This window comes from Camelus bactrianus, chromosome 8 (assembly GCF_048773025.1).
Source record: "Camelus bactrianus isolate YW-2024 breed Bactrian camel chromosome 8, ASM4877302v1, whole genome shotgun sequence".
NCBI lineage: Eukaryota > Metazoa > Chordata > Mammalia > Artiodactyla > Camelidae > Camelus > Camelus bactrianus.
In genome coordinates this window covers 51,367,104-51,388,158 of record NC_133546.1, presented here as the reverse complement: position 1 = coordinate 51,388,158, position 21,055 = coordinate 51,367,104, and the positions used below count along the sequence as shown (strand labels likewise).

General features: G+C 43.6%; 1 protein-coding gene across 3 annotated transcripts in view; it reads right to left on the bottom strand.

Annotated features, from left to right (window-relative positions):
- Positions 1 to 21,055, bottom strand: part of SIM1 (SIM bHLH transcription factor 1) — a 68,752-nt gene that overhangs the window by 35,956 nt on the left and 11,741 nt on the right. For all 3 annotated transcript variants that reach the window (XM_010965157.3, XM_045524799.2, XM_045524805.2), the window contains 6 exons: positions 17,738 to 17,827; positions 17,082 to 17,190; positions 16,892 to 16,977; positions 15,972 to 16,171; positions 15,652 to 15,758; positions 14,862 to 15,009 (listed from right to left, as the gene is read on the bottom strand). In XM_010965157.3, coding sequence (XP_010963459.1) covers positions 14,862 to 15,009; positions 15,652 to 15,758; positions 15,972 to 16,171; positions 16,892 to 16,977; positions 17,082 to 17,190; positions 17,738 to 17,827 — 740 coding nt within the window. The remainder of the gene's footprint in view (positions 1 to 14,861; positions 15,010 to 15,651; positions 15,759 to 15,971; positions 16,172 to 16,891; positions 16,978 to 17,081; positions 17,191 to 17,737; positions 17,828 to 21,055) is intronic.

Below are 21,055 nucleotides of genomic sequence, written 5' to 3'. Positions count from 1 at the left end.
CCTTCTTTGGAGACTACAAGTTAAATTATTACTTATAATTGACAAAAAGAAAATCTTGCCATGTAGTTTCTTAAAACAATTTAGTTTCACGTGAGTTATAGATGGCATATTTGTCATAGTTTAAATAGCGTAAACCCTACTTTGGGGCCACATCTCTTGCTCTGAGGAACTTAATTTTTTAATGCTCAGAAATTCATTCTATATCTAGCTACTAATGTTTTAGGTGTGTTTGTGAATCTTCCTAGTCTCAGTTTCAAATTCTATTTATCTTACAGCTGTTCTGTTTCTTATTTTCTTGAGGTGGGGGATAGGGGATGAAATGTTGGGCTTTAAAAGTTAGATCCGAACAAATTAAATGTAGAATGTGCTGCCTCTTTCATCAAAGGCATAAATAAAAAATTGTCAGTCTCCTCTCTCACAATCAGAACCCCAAATTTTAAGCCTACTTTGGAGGGAAAAAATAGCCAAATATAAAAAAAGAAAAAAACGACACTAATATCAACCAAGTTTTTCTTACTTTTTAAAATTTGCACAGATATAAAATAAAATGCACACATGTTACTCTAGTCCCCCCTCTTTACTATCTCTTCCCATTCTGTCTCACCTCCGCACCCTCTCTGTCCATCCCCCCCCACCTTCACTGTCACTTATTAAGCTGATGTTTTTCTGACATATGTTCTCTTTAGAACTCTTCCAATACCTAAGATAGATAAGTAATGGGGGACCCAATAACCTAACACCTTATATTCGGCTGGGGCTCTGTTCTCACAGGAATAGCTTTCTCACCTAGTCCTTCTGATCCTTACAAAGCTGATTCCCAAATCCTACAACTGTCCTCTGGCAGAGAGGGTGGCAACACCACATGAACTCCAGGAACAGAAAAGATATCTGTAATCACAAAGAAATAATCTTCCTACAACACTTATCCTTAAGATCACTGGGTTCCCAAATTCCCCAGAGAGTGTGGGGAGGCCCCACAGGCCAAACCTCACAGCACTGTTGGAGGCTCTGCCCTCTTCTACACAACACAAGGCACTGGCATTTCTGAGATAATTGATAAGCTGTACCTCAGGCTTTGAACTCCCTAGGAAAAGATGCAGTAAAAAATGACAGCATGATGCAGTGTTTTTAAATGCACAGGTCTTCATTTGTTTAACTTAAATATTTTAAAATATGTCTCTTAGCATTTATTAATGATTAAACCTCTTCTAGATAGTTAATCATTAACGGTTTCTTTACAGTTGCTGTGCAAACAGTTCACTCATACCTATGACATATCAAATCTCACAGACGTGTTCTTTAATTGGATTCATTTATTTCTAATCTCCTTAAGTCCTTACTACTGTAATGCTTAACTAAATATACATAAAACTCTATTATTTAAATAGCTAAAATTAATTTGTGATGTATTTTATGAAAAAAATCACAATTCAACAAATAATAATAATATTATTATTATTATTATTATTATTATTATTATTGTTATTATTATTATTATTATTATTATTATTATTATATTGCCTGGTAGATAAGTTGTGTTTAAACAAAATAAGTTCTTAATTGTTAGAGATTTTGGATTGCTCACTAAAATGCCAAATTTTTCATTGTTGCCATATTTGGAGTCAGAGAGCTTGTATAACATTATACAGAATACATAGTTATCAATAGAACCCATTACCAAAGACAGGATAGGCAGCTGCCTGCTTTTATTTTTTGTAGGGCTTGAGAAGTTTCTTTGGCCCCCATAAAGATATCTCAAGAATGGGCTACTGGTTGATGTGTAAAATTTACCATTAGACATTTATTTATTTGGCTTTAGACAGATAGCTCATAAAGGATGAAAGGGTAAGCCTTATCTATTATCCTTCATTGATTTCGTTTATCAGCTCCTTTCCCTAGAGTTGTGATTCTCAAATTTCAGCAAGCATCAAAAGCACCTGAAGAGTTTATTAAAACACAGCTTGATGGGCTCCATTCTTTAGAGTTTCCCATTTATAGGTGTAGGATGGAGCCCATAATTTGCAAATTTAACAAACTCCTGCATGGCACTGATGCTACCAGTCAGGGGACCATACTTTGAGAACTGGAGCAGTAGTCATCCGGGATGAGAAAAACTAAAAGAATCAGTTGAAAGAAAGGGTACCACAGAGAAGATGGAAAACCACTGAGAAGGAAAGTACCATTCCAAAGATAAAATTCGCACTTTCCCCAGGGCCTGTCCTGACTGCGTGTGTATCACCAAACTACTCCCTTCCCCACCAGTGACTGTTTGCCTCCTTTCACCCTCCTCTTGGGCACTTCCTGTTCCTGCAGACCCTATAGCACTGGAGAGCTGGAGGGCTTGGTCTTCAGGCTACTTCTCCATTAACACACCCACCCTCTAGTGGTCTCACCCCCTCCGCTGGCTTTAAATTTAATATGCTGAAGCCCCCCAATCTCCAGCTCAGACCTCCCCACTCCAAGACACCACATCCAACTGCCTACCTGATGTGTCCACCCTGATGAATAATAGGCATCTCAAACTAAACAGGCCCACGCATAACCCTTCATTGCTGCCTTTCCTACAAATTGCTTCTTCCTGCCATTCACTCAAGTCACTCAGGCTAAAAACCTAGGTGCTATTCTTGACTCCTACTTTTTTCACAACTCACATCCAGTCCATCTGCAAACCCCATTGGTCTACCTTCAAAACAACCTGAATCTGATCCTTCACCACTACTTCCCTCTTTCGAGCCATGATCTTCCTTCATCTAGGCGATTACAATTATTTCCCAACTGGTCTCTCTGCTTCTTCCCATCACCTTCTCCAAAGCCTATTCTCCACATTAGCCAGATGATCCTTCCATAGCTTAAATTATTTCATGCCATACCCTTGCTCAAAACTCTCCAATGGCTTCCCAAAGCTTTCGAGATCCAACATATTCTGACTCTGCCTATTCTAGCATCATCTCCTCCTGCTCTTCTCCTCCGTTTCCCTGCTCCAGCCACAATGACCTCCTACTTTCATCAACTTATCAAGCTGGTTTCTACCTCAGGGCCTTTGCATTTGCTTCCCACTGCTGGAAATATTCTCCCTACAGGTCTCAGTATGGCTGCCTCCCTCCTTACATTTAATAGTCTTCAGAGAGGACTTCCTTTACCACTCCCATCTCTTTGTCCTACTTAATTTTTTTCCTTTTATTTCCTGGCATTATATGACATATTTATTTGTTTATAGGTATTATCTCTTTCTTCCCACTAAAACTTACGCTCCATGAGGGTAGGTACCTTGACTGTCTTAGTCATACCAGAGTCCTACACAGAGCTTGGCATGTAGTAGACACTGGGGAAATATTTGCTGAGTGAATGCAAGAACCAACCCCAGTTTTCAATAAAAAGGACTATGCTCTACAACATTTCTTACCATCCTCTTAATTATAACAACAGAAATTAAGCTGATTCTAATGATAGAAATTTGTTTATAATGAAGGTCCTATTGAGTCAACCAAGATAAGACACAAATAGAAAAGAGATTATGATATAAAATGCCATGTAGCGTCTCTAAATATTTTCCCCTGGTTTTCAATTAGCCCTCACAGTCAAATGCCACCCTGCACTTCGCTATTTCTTTAACTACTCTAATTGGAGGAATGAAATTGACACCCACTCTGCCCTCCCCTTTGTGGGCTTCATCCTTCCAACATTCCTGAGCTATAACCCTGCAGGAGCCCATTACCCAAATCCAGCACAACAAATACTCCACTTCGCCAGGGCTATAGTAAGATTTCAACAGCTAATAGAAATGCTGTGACTTCCAATGCTATTAGTCTCTTAATGGCTTATAAAAATTAAAACGAAAACACTTGTGTTGCAATTGGTTAGTTCTGGAATAAAAAAAAAATAGCTGCTCTTTTCCTGGCATATATTTAGACACCAATATCAATTAATGGGAGTGTTGAAAGAAGTAAATCTCGTGGGTGCTTACCTTCAGCCACCAGAACACATGACAGTCACCACAGGTGCAGAGAGTGAAATGAATGACTACAGAGCAGCAGCAGGCCATAAACCCCTAAAAATGCTCCGAACCCAGGATTCTATTTTTGTCATGGTTTTCAGTCACAGGAGGAGACAGCCAGCACATTCTCAGATTGCATTACCAGAGAATGTTGCTGTTCTCAGAGAGATGTAAAAAGTGGCAAGGGACTTGGGTTTAAAAGTACAAACACAGAGAGAATCCCACCTTAATGGGTACCATTATGACATCCAGTTCAACATAATGAGGCTATTTCCACGGTCTGGCCAGCAGCCCATATTAGCATGGCTTTACTGATGTGGATACAACAAATTCTGTTTGAACAAGAAATCCTCGGGAAAAAAAAAAAGGAGAGTGAGCCTTTCACAAGCTCTGTCTACTCAGCAATCAATCAAAGGAAAGATACCCTAGTAAAGACAGCAGCTCACATTTGAATCCTGGTAAAAATAATAATAAATGAAATAATGGTCTATGCGTGATGCTTATGGATTGCAGATTTGTGAACACGTTGTAACCATTGATGCTTAAACTGGTGAAGGGGAGATGAGCTGAGGCCTGATGGGTGGGCATAACGGCTCGGCAGCTGACTAGTTCTGAGTACAGCCAGACTGTGAAGCAATGGAGACCTCACACTGTAATATCCATAGCCCTTTGCAAAATCTCTGCAAAACATCCTATTCCTGAGCAATAGGTGGAATCAAATGAAATTGCCAATTATGGACTGTTTTAACGCACAGAAACAGCAATTTCATATGGTTCACCCTGGTACAATATTACCAGCTTAACGACAGCGCGTCAAAGAGGAAATCAGGTAGGCTCTGGAGTCTGGGCTCTGGATTGGCATGCCCATTTATTAGCTGTATTGGCAAAGTCACTTGGGCTTTCTGAGCCTGTGACACAAAGTAGCCACCCCTCTAATGTGAGTCCTTCTTCTGCCCCAACCTTTCTAAGTACAGCAATGAATGGAACGCCTTCCCACTCCACCTCCAGCTGGGAGCTGACAGTCATCATCCAGTCTGTCCAGGGCAAGGCAGCAGCAGGGCCAGGGGGTTACCCCTTACAAGAGAAAAGTTTAAAATATTATAAAAATCTAAAACAATTAGCAACATTTTCTAAAAATGTAATAAATTTGCAAAGACTATTTTGACTCTAGAGTGAGTCTTCAATTGAAAATTTGCGGAGATTCATAATCCTATTAGAGGTCAGTCCCACCAAATATTCAAAAATCCCATTCAAAGCAGAACAAAGATCAGCTCAACATTGTTCCAACAGGACAAAAATTAACTTGGACACAACTGCTCTCTCTGGCCGAGATAATGAGATACACAGGACCTGCCCTGGATAATGTCCTTGTGAGAATTAGAGTTGGACTTCTTGGCTTGCAGCCAGTTACCTTACTGCCAATCATGATCTCCCTGTGCACACACACACACACACACACACACACACACACACACACACCCTCTCTCCAGGGACCCAGCTCCTCCCACTGCCTCCACTCCCTCCCCACCATCTAACCAGAGGGGAGTCTGACCACCCCTACAAGCTTATTCCCTGGGAGTGGCCCCAACACTCTCAGGGTAGTTTAGACCCTCTTCTTTCTAACTGTAGATGGAAGCACTTCCGTCCAGGAAGAAATCTCAGTCATTAGCAAGCCCATGGGGAAATCAAGCCAGGCTACAGCATGGACCTGTGCTTATTTCTTCTTTTTCTTGCAGATACTGTCTTGTCCGTTTTGATGTCCCCAGAACCTGGCCCAGTGCCCGATGCATCATAGGTGCTCAATAAATCTTTCATGAATGTTTAAAGACCTACCAGCACTAACCAGCTGAAGGAGGGTCTCACAATGCTTTCCAGATGCATCAGAATATTTGGCGACTTCTCATTCTTGGGCAACCCTGGGCCTTCGTAAGACTTGTGCTTTCTCTCTTTCAGCTCAAAGACTTACAGACTTGTATTCTGTGTTTACCAGCAGGCCAAAAATTCTTTTATTTAATTTCACTGAAATAATCACCCTGATAATTCCCATTTATTCCATGTTACTTTATAATCAGGCACAGTGCCAAAAAACCTCACACATTATCTCAATTAATGTTCACAACTCTATGAGGTAGATAGAATTATCACCTGAATTTTCGGATTTAAAGAAGTAGAGATGATGAAGCTAAGCAATTTGCCCACAGTCCCAGAGCTAGTCAGTGACAGCACTGAGATTTGAATAGGCAATAGACCCAGAGCCCAAGGCCTTAACTAGTATGCTGTGTTGCATAAAATGTCGTGATATCTCACTTCATAGCACATTTTTCAAATACCTTGTAATGCATCCCTATGGTTATAAGGGTTTGAAACACCTAAGTAAGAAGCCTAGGGGAGATACTGCATCGTATTCTAACAGCAGGATTGGGATGTCAAATGCAACATTGGGAGAACTCCTAGTCCTGCAAATCTGGAGCTAGCCATAGAGGTTCTCTGCACCTCCCTCACCTCCAATCTGCTGCTGTTTGTCATCCTAATATATATCTCACATTAGCTTTCTACAAGTAATTGAAAAAATATAACCATTATAGATGTGGTACCACCATGTATTCATTTTAATAAGATTTTATGTTCAACTCAAAATACTGACATCCCTTAAAATTTGAAAAACTGTGCTTAGATGCTAATATTTACATATTTATTACCAAAGTCAGATGAATGTGTTGAATGTGTTGAAGATACACCAGTACCAACTCAGGAAAGGTAAGAGCCTTAGGGAAAATAGTTCCCAAGCCTGATAGAACATGCTCAGTTCCAAGGTAGAGACAGAAAGAAACTCAGCTTTGACGAGAGCAGTGAGACAAGCATAGCTGAATTTGAAAAGTGATACAAACTGTGTCACAGGGACACTTACTGAGAAAGAACAATGGGACCAATGTGCAGAAGTCACTGCTTCGTATCAAAAGACCCCAGCTCTGCTTCCAACCCTTAAAATTCTACTCCTTCCCTGATAGCTCCACCCTCACTCCAAGCTCCTCTGAATTCTGTGCCCTTAGCAACTAGTGCAAGTGTACCACAGCATTTCAAACTGGGCTGATCTGAGTTCTTAAGTATTTCAATGAAGTGCTTTTACTTTGCCAACTGAACTGTTAACTACTTAAGAGATGCCAAGACTTCTGCTTCAAGTATGCAGGCAATAAATCATTGCAATCTGCCATACTCCGTAAAATGCTGGTGATATGGCCATACCCATCCCTGTGGAGTCATGGGGAACGTACAAAAGGCTCCGCTGAACACATCAAGAGTGCTAGTGTTGCACGCCTTTGTCACTTTGATTCATCATTACTGACATTGGTAAAATTGACAAAATACTAGTTTGAACTAAATTAACCTTAGAAATTTGATGAAAGCTTAGTTTCTTAGAATACTCATTCTCCCTGTAAAACACCATTCCACCATGTAGGGCACCTTCCACCTTGCCTGGCACAAATAAGGTACTCGGTAAATGATGGCTTACCTCCATCCAAGCAGAAATCTCAGCTCCCTCTAGAATTTACAATGACAGCAGTGAAAAACAGGGTGCACTTAACCAAACTATAGAAGCCACCACACACGAAAAGCACAATGCTTGGAGGAATGTGTATGGAAGGCTGTGGAAGGGAAAGAAAATAAACACTTAAATTTGTGGATTTGAGAATTTTGAAATCCAACTTAAAGAGGGGATTATTCATCTCCTTCCAAAGTGTTTCAGTTGATGTCACATAATTGGCAGGAGCTAATACCAAGAGTTAAGATATTCTGAGCATCTGCTTTCTGCCAGGTACTGTGATATATATACATACATACATACACACACACATTGTCTCATTTAATCCTCCTCAGTCTTTAAAAAGTATACACAAATGTCTCCATTTCGTGGATGGGAAAACAGAGGGTCAAAGGAGTAGAACTGTGCTCAAAGTCTCACAGCTATTATGCAGCGGAGCATATTCGAACCCAGGTCCATCTGGCACCAAAGCCCACGCCTTTTCCTTGCAGGTTGCTTTGAATAATACTTTGTGCTTTTATAAAACAAAATCATGATCCAAGTGCAATATAACTTTCCAGAGTCAAAGTCACAGATGGTAAACAGATGGCCCGGACTCAGCCAGACCCCAAACATTGTCAATGCCCAACCAAAGCAAGTTCTCCTTTCATGGCCCTTAGCCCTGCCCTCACCATGGACCACCTCTCTCCCCTGCCAGTTCCCTGGACCTCAGGATGCCTGAGACAGGGGAAAGGAGGTATGGAAGTGACTCCTTCAAAAAAGGCAGGATGTTAAATTCCTCCATGCATAGGCACTCGGGTATTTTCAGGTTCCATCTAAACTCCAGCTAATCCTTTCTGCATGATGGCTTAAAAACAGACACCAGTACTTCAACCCAAATGAATTTTCTATCACCACCTGCTCATCTGGAAAGATGTCACAAGCCAATGAGAACAGAAAACAGAGAGGAAAGCACTGGATAAAGGGAAAGAAGTAGCAGCTTTTTACTAAATTATCGAGATAAGCATAACCCACCCCACCCACCAACCCACACACATCTTGTACCAAATATAACACTGTTTGCTGCATGACTACAATAAGTCAGAAAACAAACAAAAAATATTTCTCAGGAATTCCAGTAATGCCTCCTTTGAATTTCTCCATCTATTCACAATAATGTGGATGGATCCCTGCCCTCAAATGCAATGATCCATGTTTTTCCATGATGTGACTCATCGATCAGAACCCTTTCCCTCCCCACAGCCAGAGAAGAGTGGTCAGGCTAGTCATTTAGAAAACACCAAGTGATCTCTACCCAGGAAGTGAAGGGGAGGTCCTGGGAGTCAGTGCCCTCCAGGTCAAGGCAACAAAAAAGAAGTGGAAGTCAAAGAAGCCTGCGAAGGGGACGCAGCCAGGCAGCAGCAGTGCCAAAGGGCCAGAGGATGACACACTTGCCCAGAGCATGCTGGGAAGCTCTCCATCCCCAGCCTCTGAACAGTCCCAGGGGACAACATTTTCTGCCATTCTCCTTCAAAAGTAGAAAAGGCCCAACGCCACACCCCACCCCCACCAATACACAAACACACACACACACAGAAACACACACACCGCCTAGGATACAGCCTGCTGTCACAGGAGGTAATTAGGTGCCTCATCTGATTTTAAAAAAAAGGGGGGGATGACTTCACTTGCCAATCCACCGACACTTGTTTTCACACTTGTTTAACAGGAACAAAATGTTAAATCTGATTGCAGAAATGAAATTATTAGTAATAGCAATATTGTATCTGTGTAACCTAAAGGCAAGCAATTCAGTAAGAAACTAAAATGTTGGCAAGCTACATTTTTTCTTAAAGACGAAAATGCCCTTGGTGAGGGGGAAGATACACTCTTAACTGAGTGTCACTGAGAAGGTAGCACTGCTAGTTTAACCCCCTAAATTGTCCATATCTGTGCAAACTGGTAAAGCAGCAACACAGAGGCAGCGTGTTAACGTTGTACCATGAGATCAGGTGAACACCTAACCAGAAGCTGGGTGGGCTGAACACTGCACACCTTACTCAGTGAAATCCATTCCTCTCTCCCAGACATTTTCTCCCCTACAACCACCCCCGACCACTCCTCGTATACAGGGAACACAGGGAAGACAGTCAACACTCCAGGCTGCACCCCTGGCTTCGCCACTTCCTCGGCAGATCTGACCTCAGCTTCCTCACCTAGATCATGGGCAGTGTGATCCCCACCCCAACCACTGTACAGCGCTGTCAACACAGCAGGTTGGTAATGAATGTAACAGCACTGAAATATGTATTCAGCAAGGGGGGGAAATGTTGAGTATTAGTGATGAATTCAAAACTAAATGCAGACCATTTTAATTTAAAAAATTACAATAAGTGAAAAGCGTATGAAGGTTAAGATTATTTGAGTACTGGCATCATGTACTGTAGAACAGACTAAATCTCCCAGCTCTTTTCTTTAATAAAGTGTTTTGATAGTTATAAAATTACTATTAATTACTATTAGTTTTGGTTGTTATAAATTACTATCTATAAAAACGTGTCTTCAATTCGTTTCTATGATTATTCAGTTACATAAAAGATCAGTTGGGGCTGAAAAGGACAGTTGGGGCTTTGATGCTTAATGTTATCATCAGCATAATTAAACACAATTAAGGATCAAATCTAATTTATGGGTATATGCTGGTGCATGATTATCATTTTTAAGGATCAAAAACATTAAATCTATGCAACAAGTGCTCCATAGATCTGAGGCACATGAGAGTAGATGATTTTATATTTTGGTGTAGCTTACTTCATTTGATATTATTTGTAATATAAAAGGGTGGTTTTGCCAACCAGAAAAACAAAGTCCATTTTATAACTACACATATTATTGGTCAAGTTTTTAAAAAGCATTTTCTAAAATTTCCTCATAGTAATAACATCACTGGCCTTTAAATTAATTATACATTTTTAAGTTAATCACTCAGAGTAACTCAGCACTATTCACGTACTTGAAAGCGCAAACTAATATGAGCATTTTGTAATGTTTGCTGCTTTATAGTAAGGATATGTGAGGCGTCTATTCACAGACTATAGTAACACTTAAAAACCCTTTCTAATTGAGAGAACTACAATGGTTTTATGCAAAGAAGAACAAAAATTAAGGGACCTGCAATAATTAAAATGTAGAGACTCCTTTTTTTTTTTCTTTTGCATGAAGGAAGTATGTCTCCTTTGATATTTGCCCTAACTTTTCTGCAAATTGCAAGGGTTATTCAGTAGATAGCAAGTGTAATATAGACCACAGATGTAAATTCTCTCTGTTTGTTCTGCCTTCTGTAACACTGAGATAGAAGTTGTAACACAGAAAATTACTTTCTTCTATGTGTTCAGTGACTCACTCTAAAACAGCATATGAGATTTTCCAGAAAAACAGTGTTCTATCCTAAACTTAGGAAATAAGCAGAGATGGCTTCTTTACCAACAAAAAAATGGCTGAAGATGTTAAATGTATTTGATTCCAAAATTACCAAATCACTCTCAAAATCTTCTCTTTTATTTTCCAGATAAAATATCAGAATCATATTAGCGTACAATTCTCATTGGAAGTCTAGTTTAAAATACATGAACATTTACAACTATATCCTACAGAAGTCACCTCACAAAATACTGTCTATCAATCAGCCTAAATGAGGTCACACATCAGCGAGTACTTGATGAATTTCAGTGGTAGATTGTCTTTAATGGCATCAGTAAATAGATCCAATGTATATTTTTGCAACCTTCTACATAGTAGTTTTGAACACTTTAAATGTGCCATCATAAATGGTACAGTGGCTTTGTAGGAGAATGTTATTTAAGGATGATGTATCATGATGTCTGTAGCTTATTTTAAAATGATTCAGTGGTGAAAAAATACACAAATAGACACACATATAGGAAGAGAGTGACATAAAGCAAATATGACATATAATAGATGATGTGTGTATGGATATTCATTGAACTACTATTTTGACTTTTCTGTATATTTGAAAGATTTATGTTTAAAGTATTTTAAATAGGATTTTTAGGCCTTATTGGTTTATTCTTAGAAGTAGACTTTAAAAGTTTAATTTTTTAAACATAAAGAGAACAAAGACCCTTCTTTTTTCTAGAAATTACTTTTCATAGTTTATTGAGTGTTCCGCATTTTCAATTTTCTTCACATTAAGTACTAATGTTTTCCATCTGAACTGGCTACGAATAATTAATACTACTAATTAAACTCAAGGAAATACAAATTCAGGAAAATTAGGTTTTACACAGTATGTTCTTTTTCACTCTCCAGACGTTTCTAGACTTTCCCCACATTCACTATTACTAGACACTAGCTCCATCTCTTCTTTTCCCGAAAATAATCAGGGAGCAGGGACCATCCTACTTAACACTTATTTCAAAGCCTGTGGGTACTCAAAGTTTATAAGATTTTTTGTTTGTTTGTTTGTTTTTAAGCTTACAGGGTATGTGTTTTGTTGTTGTTGTTTTTAAGCTTACAGGCTGGTCAGTTTTTTAGTTTGGGGTTTTTTGTTTTGTTTTGTTCTCTGGAGTTTTAATGAAGAGCTATGTGAGCTTCAGGGAACTTCAAGGACTCACAGAAAAACTAAAGAGAACTTTTTAAATTTAATCTGTGTTTTCTCTGTCTCTTCTCCAGATTTTCAGAACACTAACATTTTGTATGGTGGTCAGACAAAAGCCAGTAAAGGCACCACATGCCTCTAAAATTCCTACATTCACTGTTGCAGCTGCTTATTAAAACAAAGTTACTGAATATTTCTATTCATCATTGCATTTGTTAGATAATAATGACTGATTTTTCTACACATATTTTAACTTCAGCCATAAATTTACCATCAGAAAATCAGAAAAAAATGAGTTTCCTATGACACAGCTTCCACCAAAATGTCACACCTTCATTTAACCAATGCTTATATAAAATTCTCTTTACCTTCATGACATGGAAACCCCTTCAAAATGTATACTATTAAAATGTCTAAATTTGGAAAACATCTGGTCTGTCAAATTATTTGAGGGGCTTGTGGTTTTAAGTATATTGTTTGAGATGCTGTATTTGGAAAGAATTCACTTATCATTCTCAGGCTTCATAGAGAACTAGCCCTGAAAACAAATGTATGTTGTAGTTCACTGCTACCATAGAGAATCAATAGCCATCTATTTAATTTGCTAAGACAATGTAAATTAGTAACTTCCAGCCAGATGTGCGATATACACATCAAACAAACTGCAACCTGTTCATCATGAAAATCCTGTCAACACACCCAGAGCCACTTGATGACATTCCATCTAAGGCAGTTTCCACATTTGCAGCTATAAAAATTATCCTAAGAATTTTTATACAAAGAATTGGAGCTGAGACTCATAAAATCAATTTCAGCTTTTCCTCTTGTGTGCTTCTGTGTGTTTATTTCTATTTTCATTCAGAGGTATAAAACATTCAGAAAAATGTGTGCCATGCTATTTTTCCTTCTGTAAATCATTTATCCTCATTACATCTTTTTAATCTCATGTAAAGTTGGGAGCCTAATCTGCAGCTCTGAAGAAGTGTGTGAAGTGAAGAATGGCAGAGTCAACAGAAGTAAGAAAGTACACTTATCCACTGGAAAACAATATAGAATATTTCAAAATGACTCTAAACATAAATTAAGTTTACCTATTGGGAGATCTAACTTGCATTCTGATCATTTATATGGGTCTGTGTGACTGTATACCCTGCTGTTTGATAAAAAATTACTAACCACAGGCACCCACCAGAGAACAGAGGGTATGTATAATGCTCGTGACGTCTCAGACATACAAAGTACCTTCTTAAAGAATGTCCATTTCCTTTCTATGGTAAGCAGACATAATTTTTCACTCCTTAATACTTCTGCTTCACAAAGTGGCTTATTTTATGAATTATGTTTTGCCATTTTCTCTTACATTTATTTTAATAATATGAAAAACTGCATTCATAAAATAGACGGTTTTGTTTCATGGTGCCCAAAATATTGGTATGTTTTCTGCTCTGTATTAAAATCCACAGCCTTCCTGCTATTATAAAAACCTAATAGTATTTGTTTTAACACCGTTTACTAAAATGAAAGAAATAAAAAATTCTTCTTAATAGCTAGCTATTATTCTTGAGTACTGAATCCTCATTTAAACCAAATTCACTTTCCAAGCCTACTGAATTAAATTTTCTTATTAAACAGAGAGCAGAGTAAATAGTCTTATTGCCAAGCATAATATTTCCAACTACTACATTTTTAATTTGTTAATTTAAAGGAACGTGGAATGAATCTAGTCCTCGTGGCCTATAGTATAGTCTGATTCCAAATAGCAGCCTTTAATCAACTTCCTAATGTCAAAATATCATTTCTACTAAGTGCCTGGTGTGTCAATGCTTCCAAAGTAAATAACTGCTGATGTTCCCTAAAATCACAAGAATTTCAACCTCTACCAAGAAAAGAAAAGAAAAGAAAAATGCGCACACTAGGGTTTTTCATAAAGGCTTCAACCCTAAGCAATTCTACTTTCACAAACATTATACAGAACGTGCTTTCTTCACCAGCGGCACACCAGGACACGTGATCAGCCTGCAGGGGCACACCAGCAACCAGAAACGATTACTGTTCCTAGGAAGAATAAGGCTCCAATGCTGCGACGGGGGCCGCGCAACCAGCCCCGCCTGCAGGTGGCACTGCGCTGCCGGCTGCTCCGCTCGGAGGCGCGGCACAGCGCGCGGCGCCGGGCACCTGCCAAGACTGGCAGCGTTATCGCAGGTCCCTTTGCTTTCCGGAGGTTAAGGTTAGACCCTCCTGGTCACTTAAACCCCCTTTGTGGTTCAGGGAAAGAATCACTCTCTCAGAACTCTTAACTTTGATTGGAGCCTCTGGTTAAAATTAAGAACTTCAAACCCAGATTTGAAAAAGTGAAACAGATGTCCTGTTTGTTAACCATAAACGTCTCCGTACGTGGGACCCTTTCCTCTCTCCCTCTCTTTTCCCTGCCGCATTAAGTTTTATTTAGTGCAGAGTTCACTTAAAAGGTTAAAAGAGAGAGAGCAGAAAGCAAGTACGGAGTATGGATGGAAAAACTTCTAAATCTTTCTTTGGAACATAAGGAAGGAAGCCTCTTCATAACGATGAAAGTGTTCCAGCTGCCACCTTCCAGCGTAGCCAGTGCTCAGGGTCAAAACCGGCGCCTCCAAGTGGACCCCAGCCTCCCTAACTGACTGTGCCCACCAACTGCGCCCTCGTGGAGACCAGAATCGCCTGGGTGGGAGAAGGGATCCCAGACTTGCACTCACGTGAGGACATAGTTGACACTAACGATGCAGTGTGGCCTGGAGGAGCGGCTGTTGTGCACGATGGTCGCATAGCTCTGCACCCATACCCAGCCGCCGTGCTTCGCCAGGAACCGGTAGTACTTGGTGGTCACCTGCCCTTTCACCAGCACTGGCGGAGAAACAGAAGGCAGCTGGTGGTGAACCAGCCCGCTCCTGAACTGGCCCAAAAGCAATCTCTGGCTGTGGGAATTCGGGTCCCCCGAGAGCCCTAATAACTGCACCCAAGCAGGAGGGAGAGACAACCGGTAGATTCCCAAACGAACAGACTGACCCGTTAATTTGCATCGGGTCCGCTCCTCCCTCACAGTTAGCAAAGAGGGGAACAAGAGGGAAACATTTAAAGTTGGGGAATTACCCGAACTCGACTTTCTAACGATGAAAGGTAGGATCTGGGCCGCTGAACTCTGATGCTTACATTACCTGTCCCGGGAGATTAAGCTCAAAGCAAAGCTGTATCAAAAGCTGAAGTGAGTCAATGTGCGTGAGCCAAGTGGGCTAGCCTGGCGGGGTGGGGGGGTGGGAGTGGATGCTGGGGTGCTTGTCAATAGGAGAACAAGACTCCTCCTGGGAGGATTTCACCCAGAAACTCAGACTCTCCCTCTGCTTGTGTGAGGGACCTCGATGACTAGGGCTATAAGGTAGGGTCTTTAGCTCCAGGGCCTCTCCTGCCACCACCATCACCACCGCCCCCAAATGGCCCCCACCCACGCGCCGGGTTGTCCGGGTGCAGCGGGGCAGGGTGGCTCCTTACGCAGGTGGTGGGCGCAGCGCAGGTGGAAGGTGTCGCAGCCATGTACGTGGTGGTACAGAGTCTTCTCAATCAGGTCCTGAGGTTCGTACCCCGTCAGCTCCGCCACTCTGCGGAGAGCAGGAGAGCAATCCCTGCCGGATGAGCACCGGGTGCGGGGATGTCCCCACCCTCGACAGCCATCTCAGACCTGGCTGCCCACCCTCACTTCGCACTTCGGATCATCTGCAAAATGGGCTCACAAGGTCGACTGAAGAGCTCTCAGTCGATGAGCAGGGCTGCCCTCCCACTAAGGGTGACCCTTTCCCTCCCTGGTCCCACACCTGGAGTCCAAGAAGATGAGCTTCATGTCCAGGCTGGCGCGGAACATGAACATGTTGCTGTGCAGCTTGATCTCCGTGACGGCGCTGGGAGGGAGCGAGTGGCCCACGGCCACTAGGCCCACGTTCTGGTAGCAGCCATCGAAGGGGGACATGTCCAAGCTGTACTGGCGGATCTTCAGGTAGCCGCTGCAGTGAATGACCTGAGGCGGATGGTCAGGTGTGAGACTCAGCCACAGTCAGGAAACAGCCCAAAAATGTGGGGAATGGATTGAAACACTTTGAGACTCTTCGGGCCCAAAAGCTTGTGGGCCACGACCATGCATTGAAGGGGTCAAAACTACTGGTGCTCCATGGTGTCTCAAGGGAATGACTGTACTGCCCCACTGGGCTCACTTGGGAGCTTATAAAGACGCAGAGCCCTGAGCCCGGCCAACCCTAAATGCATCTGAAACACGAAGGGGGCCCTGCAACCTGCATTCTGATCGTGCTTAATGTCATTAAACTAGAGAACCGTGGATTCCACTAAAGCTCTGGTTCTTAACCTCTAGCGGGGGGGTGGGGGAGGAGCACAATCTGAAGCTGTGAGTAAACTACGAATCTACCTTAGTTGCCGATCATTTCAGACGCTTTACGCATCCCTAAGGCCTATCATGTACCCCAGGTAAAGATCCCCAGCGTCCAGGCAGTATCTGTGCCCAGTGAGACATACGTAATTGCAAAAGGTAGTCCCCAGGTGTTCGCAAAGTTTAACGGCCCTCGCGGTGGGCCGGGCCCGTGACGCTTGGACCCGTACGGAGTGGTCCCGGGGACGGGAACCTCCCTCCTGCGCCGCGCGCTCCCCTCGTCCTGCCCCTTCGCCCGCACCCGGCTGGGTGGCCGCGGCCGCCACGAGGCGTGGATCTTCCCTCTCAGCCACGCACCTTGTAGCCGCCGCAGGTGAGGCCCGCGTTTCTCTTGGCCAAGACGCACTTCATCCTCAGGAAGAAGGAGCGTTCGATCTCGTACTCTGGGAGGGAGGAGCGGAGAGAGGGGCAGGACGTGAGAGAGGCGGCGCGGCGCCACGGTCCCTGCCGTGCTAACTGAGGAAGAGCTACAAGCCGACTGCCTTACCCTGGACGAAGTGAGAGTGGTAGGGCTGGTGGGCCGTGAGCACTGCGGTCATCTCGTCGTGGTCCGCCGGGTGTATGTACTCGTAAATGCTGTTCCCGGTCAGCTCTACCTGTAAAGAGGAGGGTATCACCGTCTCCGAGATGGAGGACTGCCCCGCGGAGGGGCTGGAAGATTGGGCCAGGGGGTCTGCAAGGCTGTGAGGGCCAGAGTCAGAGCTCTACAGTCCGCCCTGAGTTCTAATTCCAATTCTGCTGCCTGCTACCTACTGCAGCCTATCTAAGCCTGGGTTTCCTTATCTGTGAGAAAAGAGAATGATAATAAAGATTACAGTAGTAGGAGGAGTAGTAGCACTAGTAGGAGTAGTAGCAGCAGCAGCTCCCTGGCAATGTTCTGATGAAGACATCGTGATATGTATGTAACCACCTCCCATGCTGTTTGGCTTATGGTAGTAACTTAGAAAGGTAGCCACTGTTTGGGCCTGGGGTGGAAGCTGAAGGCTATGTAGAGGGGGGAAAAGGGTAAGTAGAGGAAGGGGGAGATCCAGACTTCCTGCCAGCTGAGATGTTTCCAGTCCCAGAAACACATATAAAAGCTTTGGGAAAGCCCCATCCCTGATTGTAAACACTGAAGGCCGGAGGTGTGGACCACTCACCTACCTGAGAAAGACCCAGATGGACTGAGGCTGTCTCCGAGATGTACATGATCTTCCCATCGGGGGCCACCACAAAGATGAAGCCATCCAGGGTCTGGAGAGAGAGAGATAATTGAATAGAGAGCCCTCTGGGCCATCGGGAGAAATTGAAGGTGGGGGAACAGAAGGTAGAGATGTTCTGCTGAAAGCGCAGGGAGATGGAACAGAGAGGAGCTGACAAGAAATAAGGCAAAGAAAGGCAGCCACAAGGGTCCCTCTTCTGTTTACTCCAAATTTGTAAGCATGGGACATGCAGCACCCCAGGAGAGACCCAGAGGAAGTGGCGGATAAGGCTACTGCCCTCCAAGACTGAGGATCCACTGAAATGGACAAAGCAGACATATCTATAACATACACACAAACATTCGGGGGGGGGTGGAAATCACAGCCTGTTATAGGTGGGTTAAGTTCTTGAGGTAATGGTAACTGAACGATCCAGGAGTCTCCTGTGTCAGTCTGGGAGGGGCCTGTAGTGACAGCATCCTATAATGGAAAGAGTACTAGCAGGGTTTGGGAAATAGTAGGCACTGGGAGATGTGGAAGGGCCGGCAGTATGAAAAGTTTGTAGATAGAAGGCAGCTGGCCAGTGGCTCTGGAAAGAGTCCAGGAGAGGGGGATTTAGGAGATGAGAGGCTTTCCGGGCAGCAAGTCCATAGAGTAGTGCTATAGTGTGTATGTGTTTACACTGATGAGTCAAACTGGCAGGCTCTCCATGAAGAAAAAGTCCTAGACTTTCACTGCTCCTTTAACTCTGTGAATGGGCTTCAGTCCAGGCAGTGGAGCATAAGGGTGAGTCAGATCCAGCACCTAAGGAGCTGGAAATCCAAAAGGGACACCTGGGCTAAAGACAGATATGACCATACAGCTGAGAAGACAGTGCTGTGAGGGCCTGGAGGCTGAGTGGCTAGAGGCCTGGAGGAGAATCAGAGAGGCTTTAGAAGAGCTGTTTGATTAGAGCCTTGAAGAGGAAGCTTGAATGGGAGAAGGGAGGAAAGGCACCCTAGGCAGAAGAAATGACACAGTGAAAGCAGGGACTAGGGGAGAGTGGATGTGGTGTATTCAGGCATGATGAGTTTGGTGTACCAGAGAGGAAGTACACCAGTGCTGGATTTTTGGAGAGTTTGAGATGTCAGTCTGAGGAATTCAGAGATGCTCCTGCAGGCATCAGGGCTCTAACAGAGGTATCTAAGCAAGGGAAGAGCATGCTGAGATATATTTTTTTCTGGCAGAATGTGGACAGTGACATATAGGAAGGAAGAGTTGAGATGAGGAGCTCAGAGATGGGCAAGCCTGAAATTGAGTGGTCACAAGGAGGACGAGGTAGGGGGAGAGCCTAAGTCAAAGATGGTTCTAGCTATTGTGAATTTATGGTGGCAGGAAGAGAAGCTGAGACTGACTTCAAGATCATTGAAAATTTAGGGAGGCACAGTAAATTTTTGCATGAGTGGAGTCTGGAGGAGGGAGATAGTGAATTCTTTTCTTCCATATGCTAAACTTCAGGTATATGCAGACTTCCATCTGGATGCATACAGTTGGCAGGAGGAAATAAAGGTCTGGAGCTCAGGAGGGGTGTCTAGACAAGAAACCAGCAGGTGGGGGGTGAGGGGAGAGGGTCATGCAAATGTGGGGAAAGGAGTTGAGGTGGTGGTGTTGACTGAGACAACCCAGGGGGCCTTGAAGCTGTGAGAGGAGAAACAGAGCTGGAACCTTGGGGAAATGCCAGCACATACAGCCAGACAGTGGTGGGAAATCCAGAGGAGCAAGCAGAGAGGGAGAAGAATACAGGAAGGTGTGCTACTTTAGAGACTGAGGGAGAGGCAGGATGTCAGGTAAGCAATGTCACCTCCATCAGGTCTTTTACTGAATGTCACCTGCCCAGTGAGTTCCTCTGCAACCATCCCCATTTAAAATGGCATCACTCAAACACAGCCCTGCTCCTTGTTCTTCTTATTGTTCTCCTTGGCACCTACACCACCTGTTATACTATGCAGCAGCCCTGTCAAACCTCAGTGGGTTTGCAAGGCTGCTTTCCTTAGCATGTCAACTCCATGGAGGCAGGGCTTCCTTCTGCCTGGCACACAGTGGGGCCTGCTATATTTGTGGAGTGAACGAGGTCAGGTGGGATAAGAGATGGGCATCTTATGCTAGATATCAAAATAGAATGGAGCGTGTGCAGAGCACCTGGGAGAGATGCCAGACTGCAGGGGTGTGGGAGTGAGGGGAGCAGGGTAAGTGATGGAAACAGAGGCTAGTTGTGTCCTGTGATAAGTTTGGGATGAAGATGAGGGGAAAGATTGGGCAAAAACTAGAAAAGGTGAGGGATTGCTTGGGTTTTGTTCCCTTGTTTTTATTGGTTACAGAAGTTAGCTGGCAATGTGGAAAAATTTGGGAGGGGTTCAGTAGCTGAGAGACAACTATTGCAGGGTGTCCCTGAGAAAAGTGAGAGACAGCAGGTTTCTAGTTAAGTTTAGATGTGTGGAGGCCAGACCTGCTCACACAGGGCCTTTCTTTGCTCTATGAGACTTTAGCCTCTGGGATTGAGGGAGGGATGGGGTAGTGATGGGACAGGAAAGGCCTCGGCACCACTGCCCTGAGATACTGCTCATGCCTGGCCCAGGACCGGGAATCGTCTCAGATTCCCCAATGCCATGCTGCTCAGGCTCCAGGCTCCCACGTGAGAAGTCCAGGTGGACTTGAATAATAAGAATAAGGGGGTGCAGGGTGGGATATAAGAGTCAAGCCTAAAAATGCCATCGGGAGTCTTACTATTTTAAATATTTGCCAGGCGACTTAAGCGGGCAACGGGCAATTTAAAACGGTGTACACTGCAAACAACGCGGTGATGGGCGCCTGCACACTGGATGAACTCATTACCTGGGGAGGTGTATGTGTGTATGCCAGGGTCTGTGCACGGCCTGGGGGCGCCTGGGGTGAGGGCGTGTGGAGAGAGAGAGGGAGCCGGGAACTACAGGGAAGAGATGAAACGAGTTGCAGACGCAGCAGACGCAGCTGGATCCGGAATGTGCAGGCTTAAAGCATTGACGAGCATTTCTACCAGATTCCCGTTATTTCCTGGATAAATCCTGCATTTCGGATTGTTTTGCAGCCTGGCCTCGGCAACTTGGCCCGGGGAGCTCCGGTTCCCTCTGCCGAGTGGTGTCAGATGGCGCCCCCTCCCTCGGTTTAGCCGTCATGATTGGGGACTTGCCAGGCTCCCTTCCAAACCCAATGGGCCAGTTGTCACCTTATCACCCTCTCTGCTTCGCGAGGCACCGTCCGCATC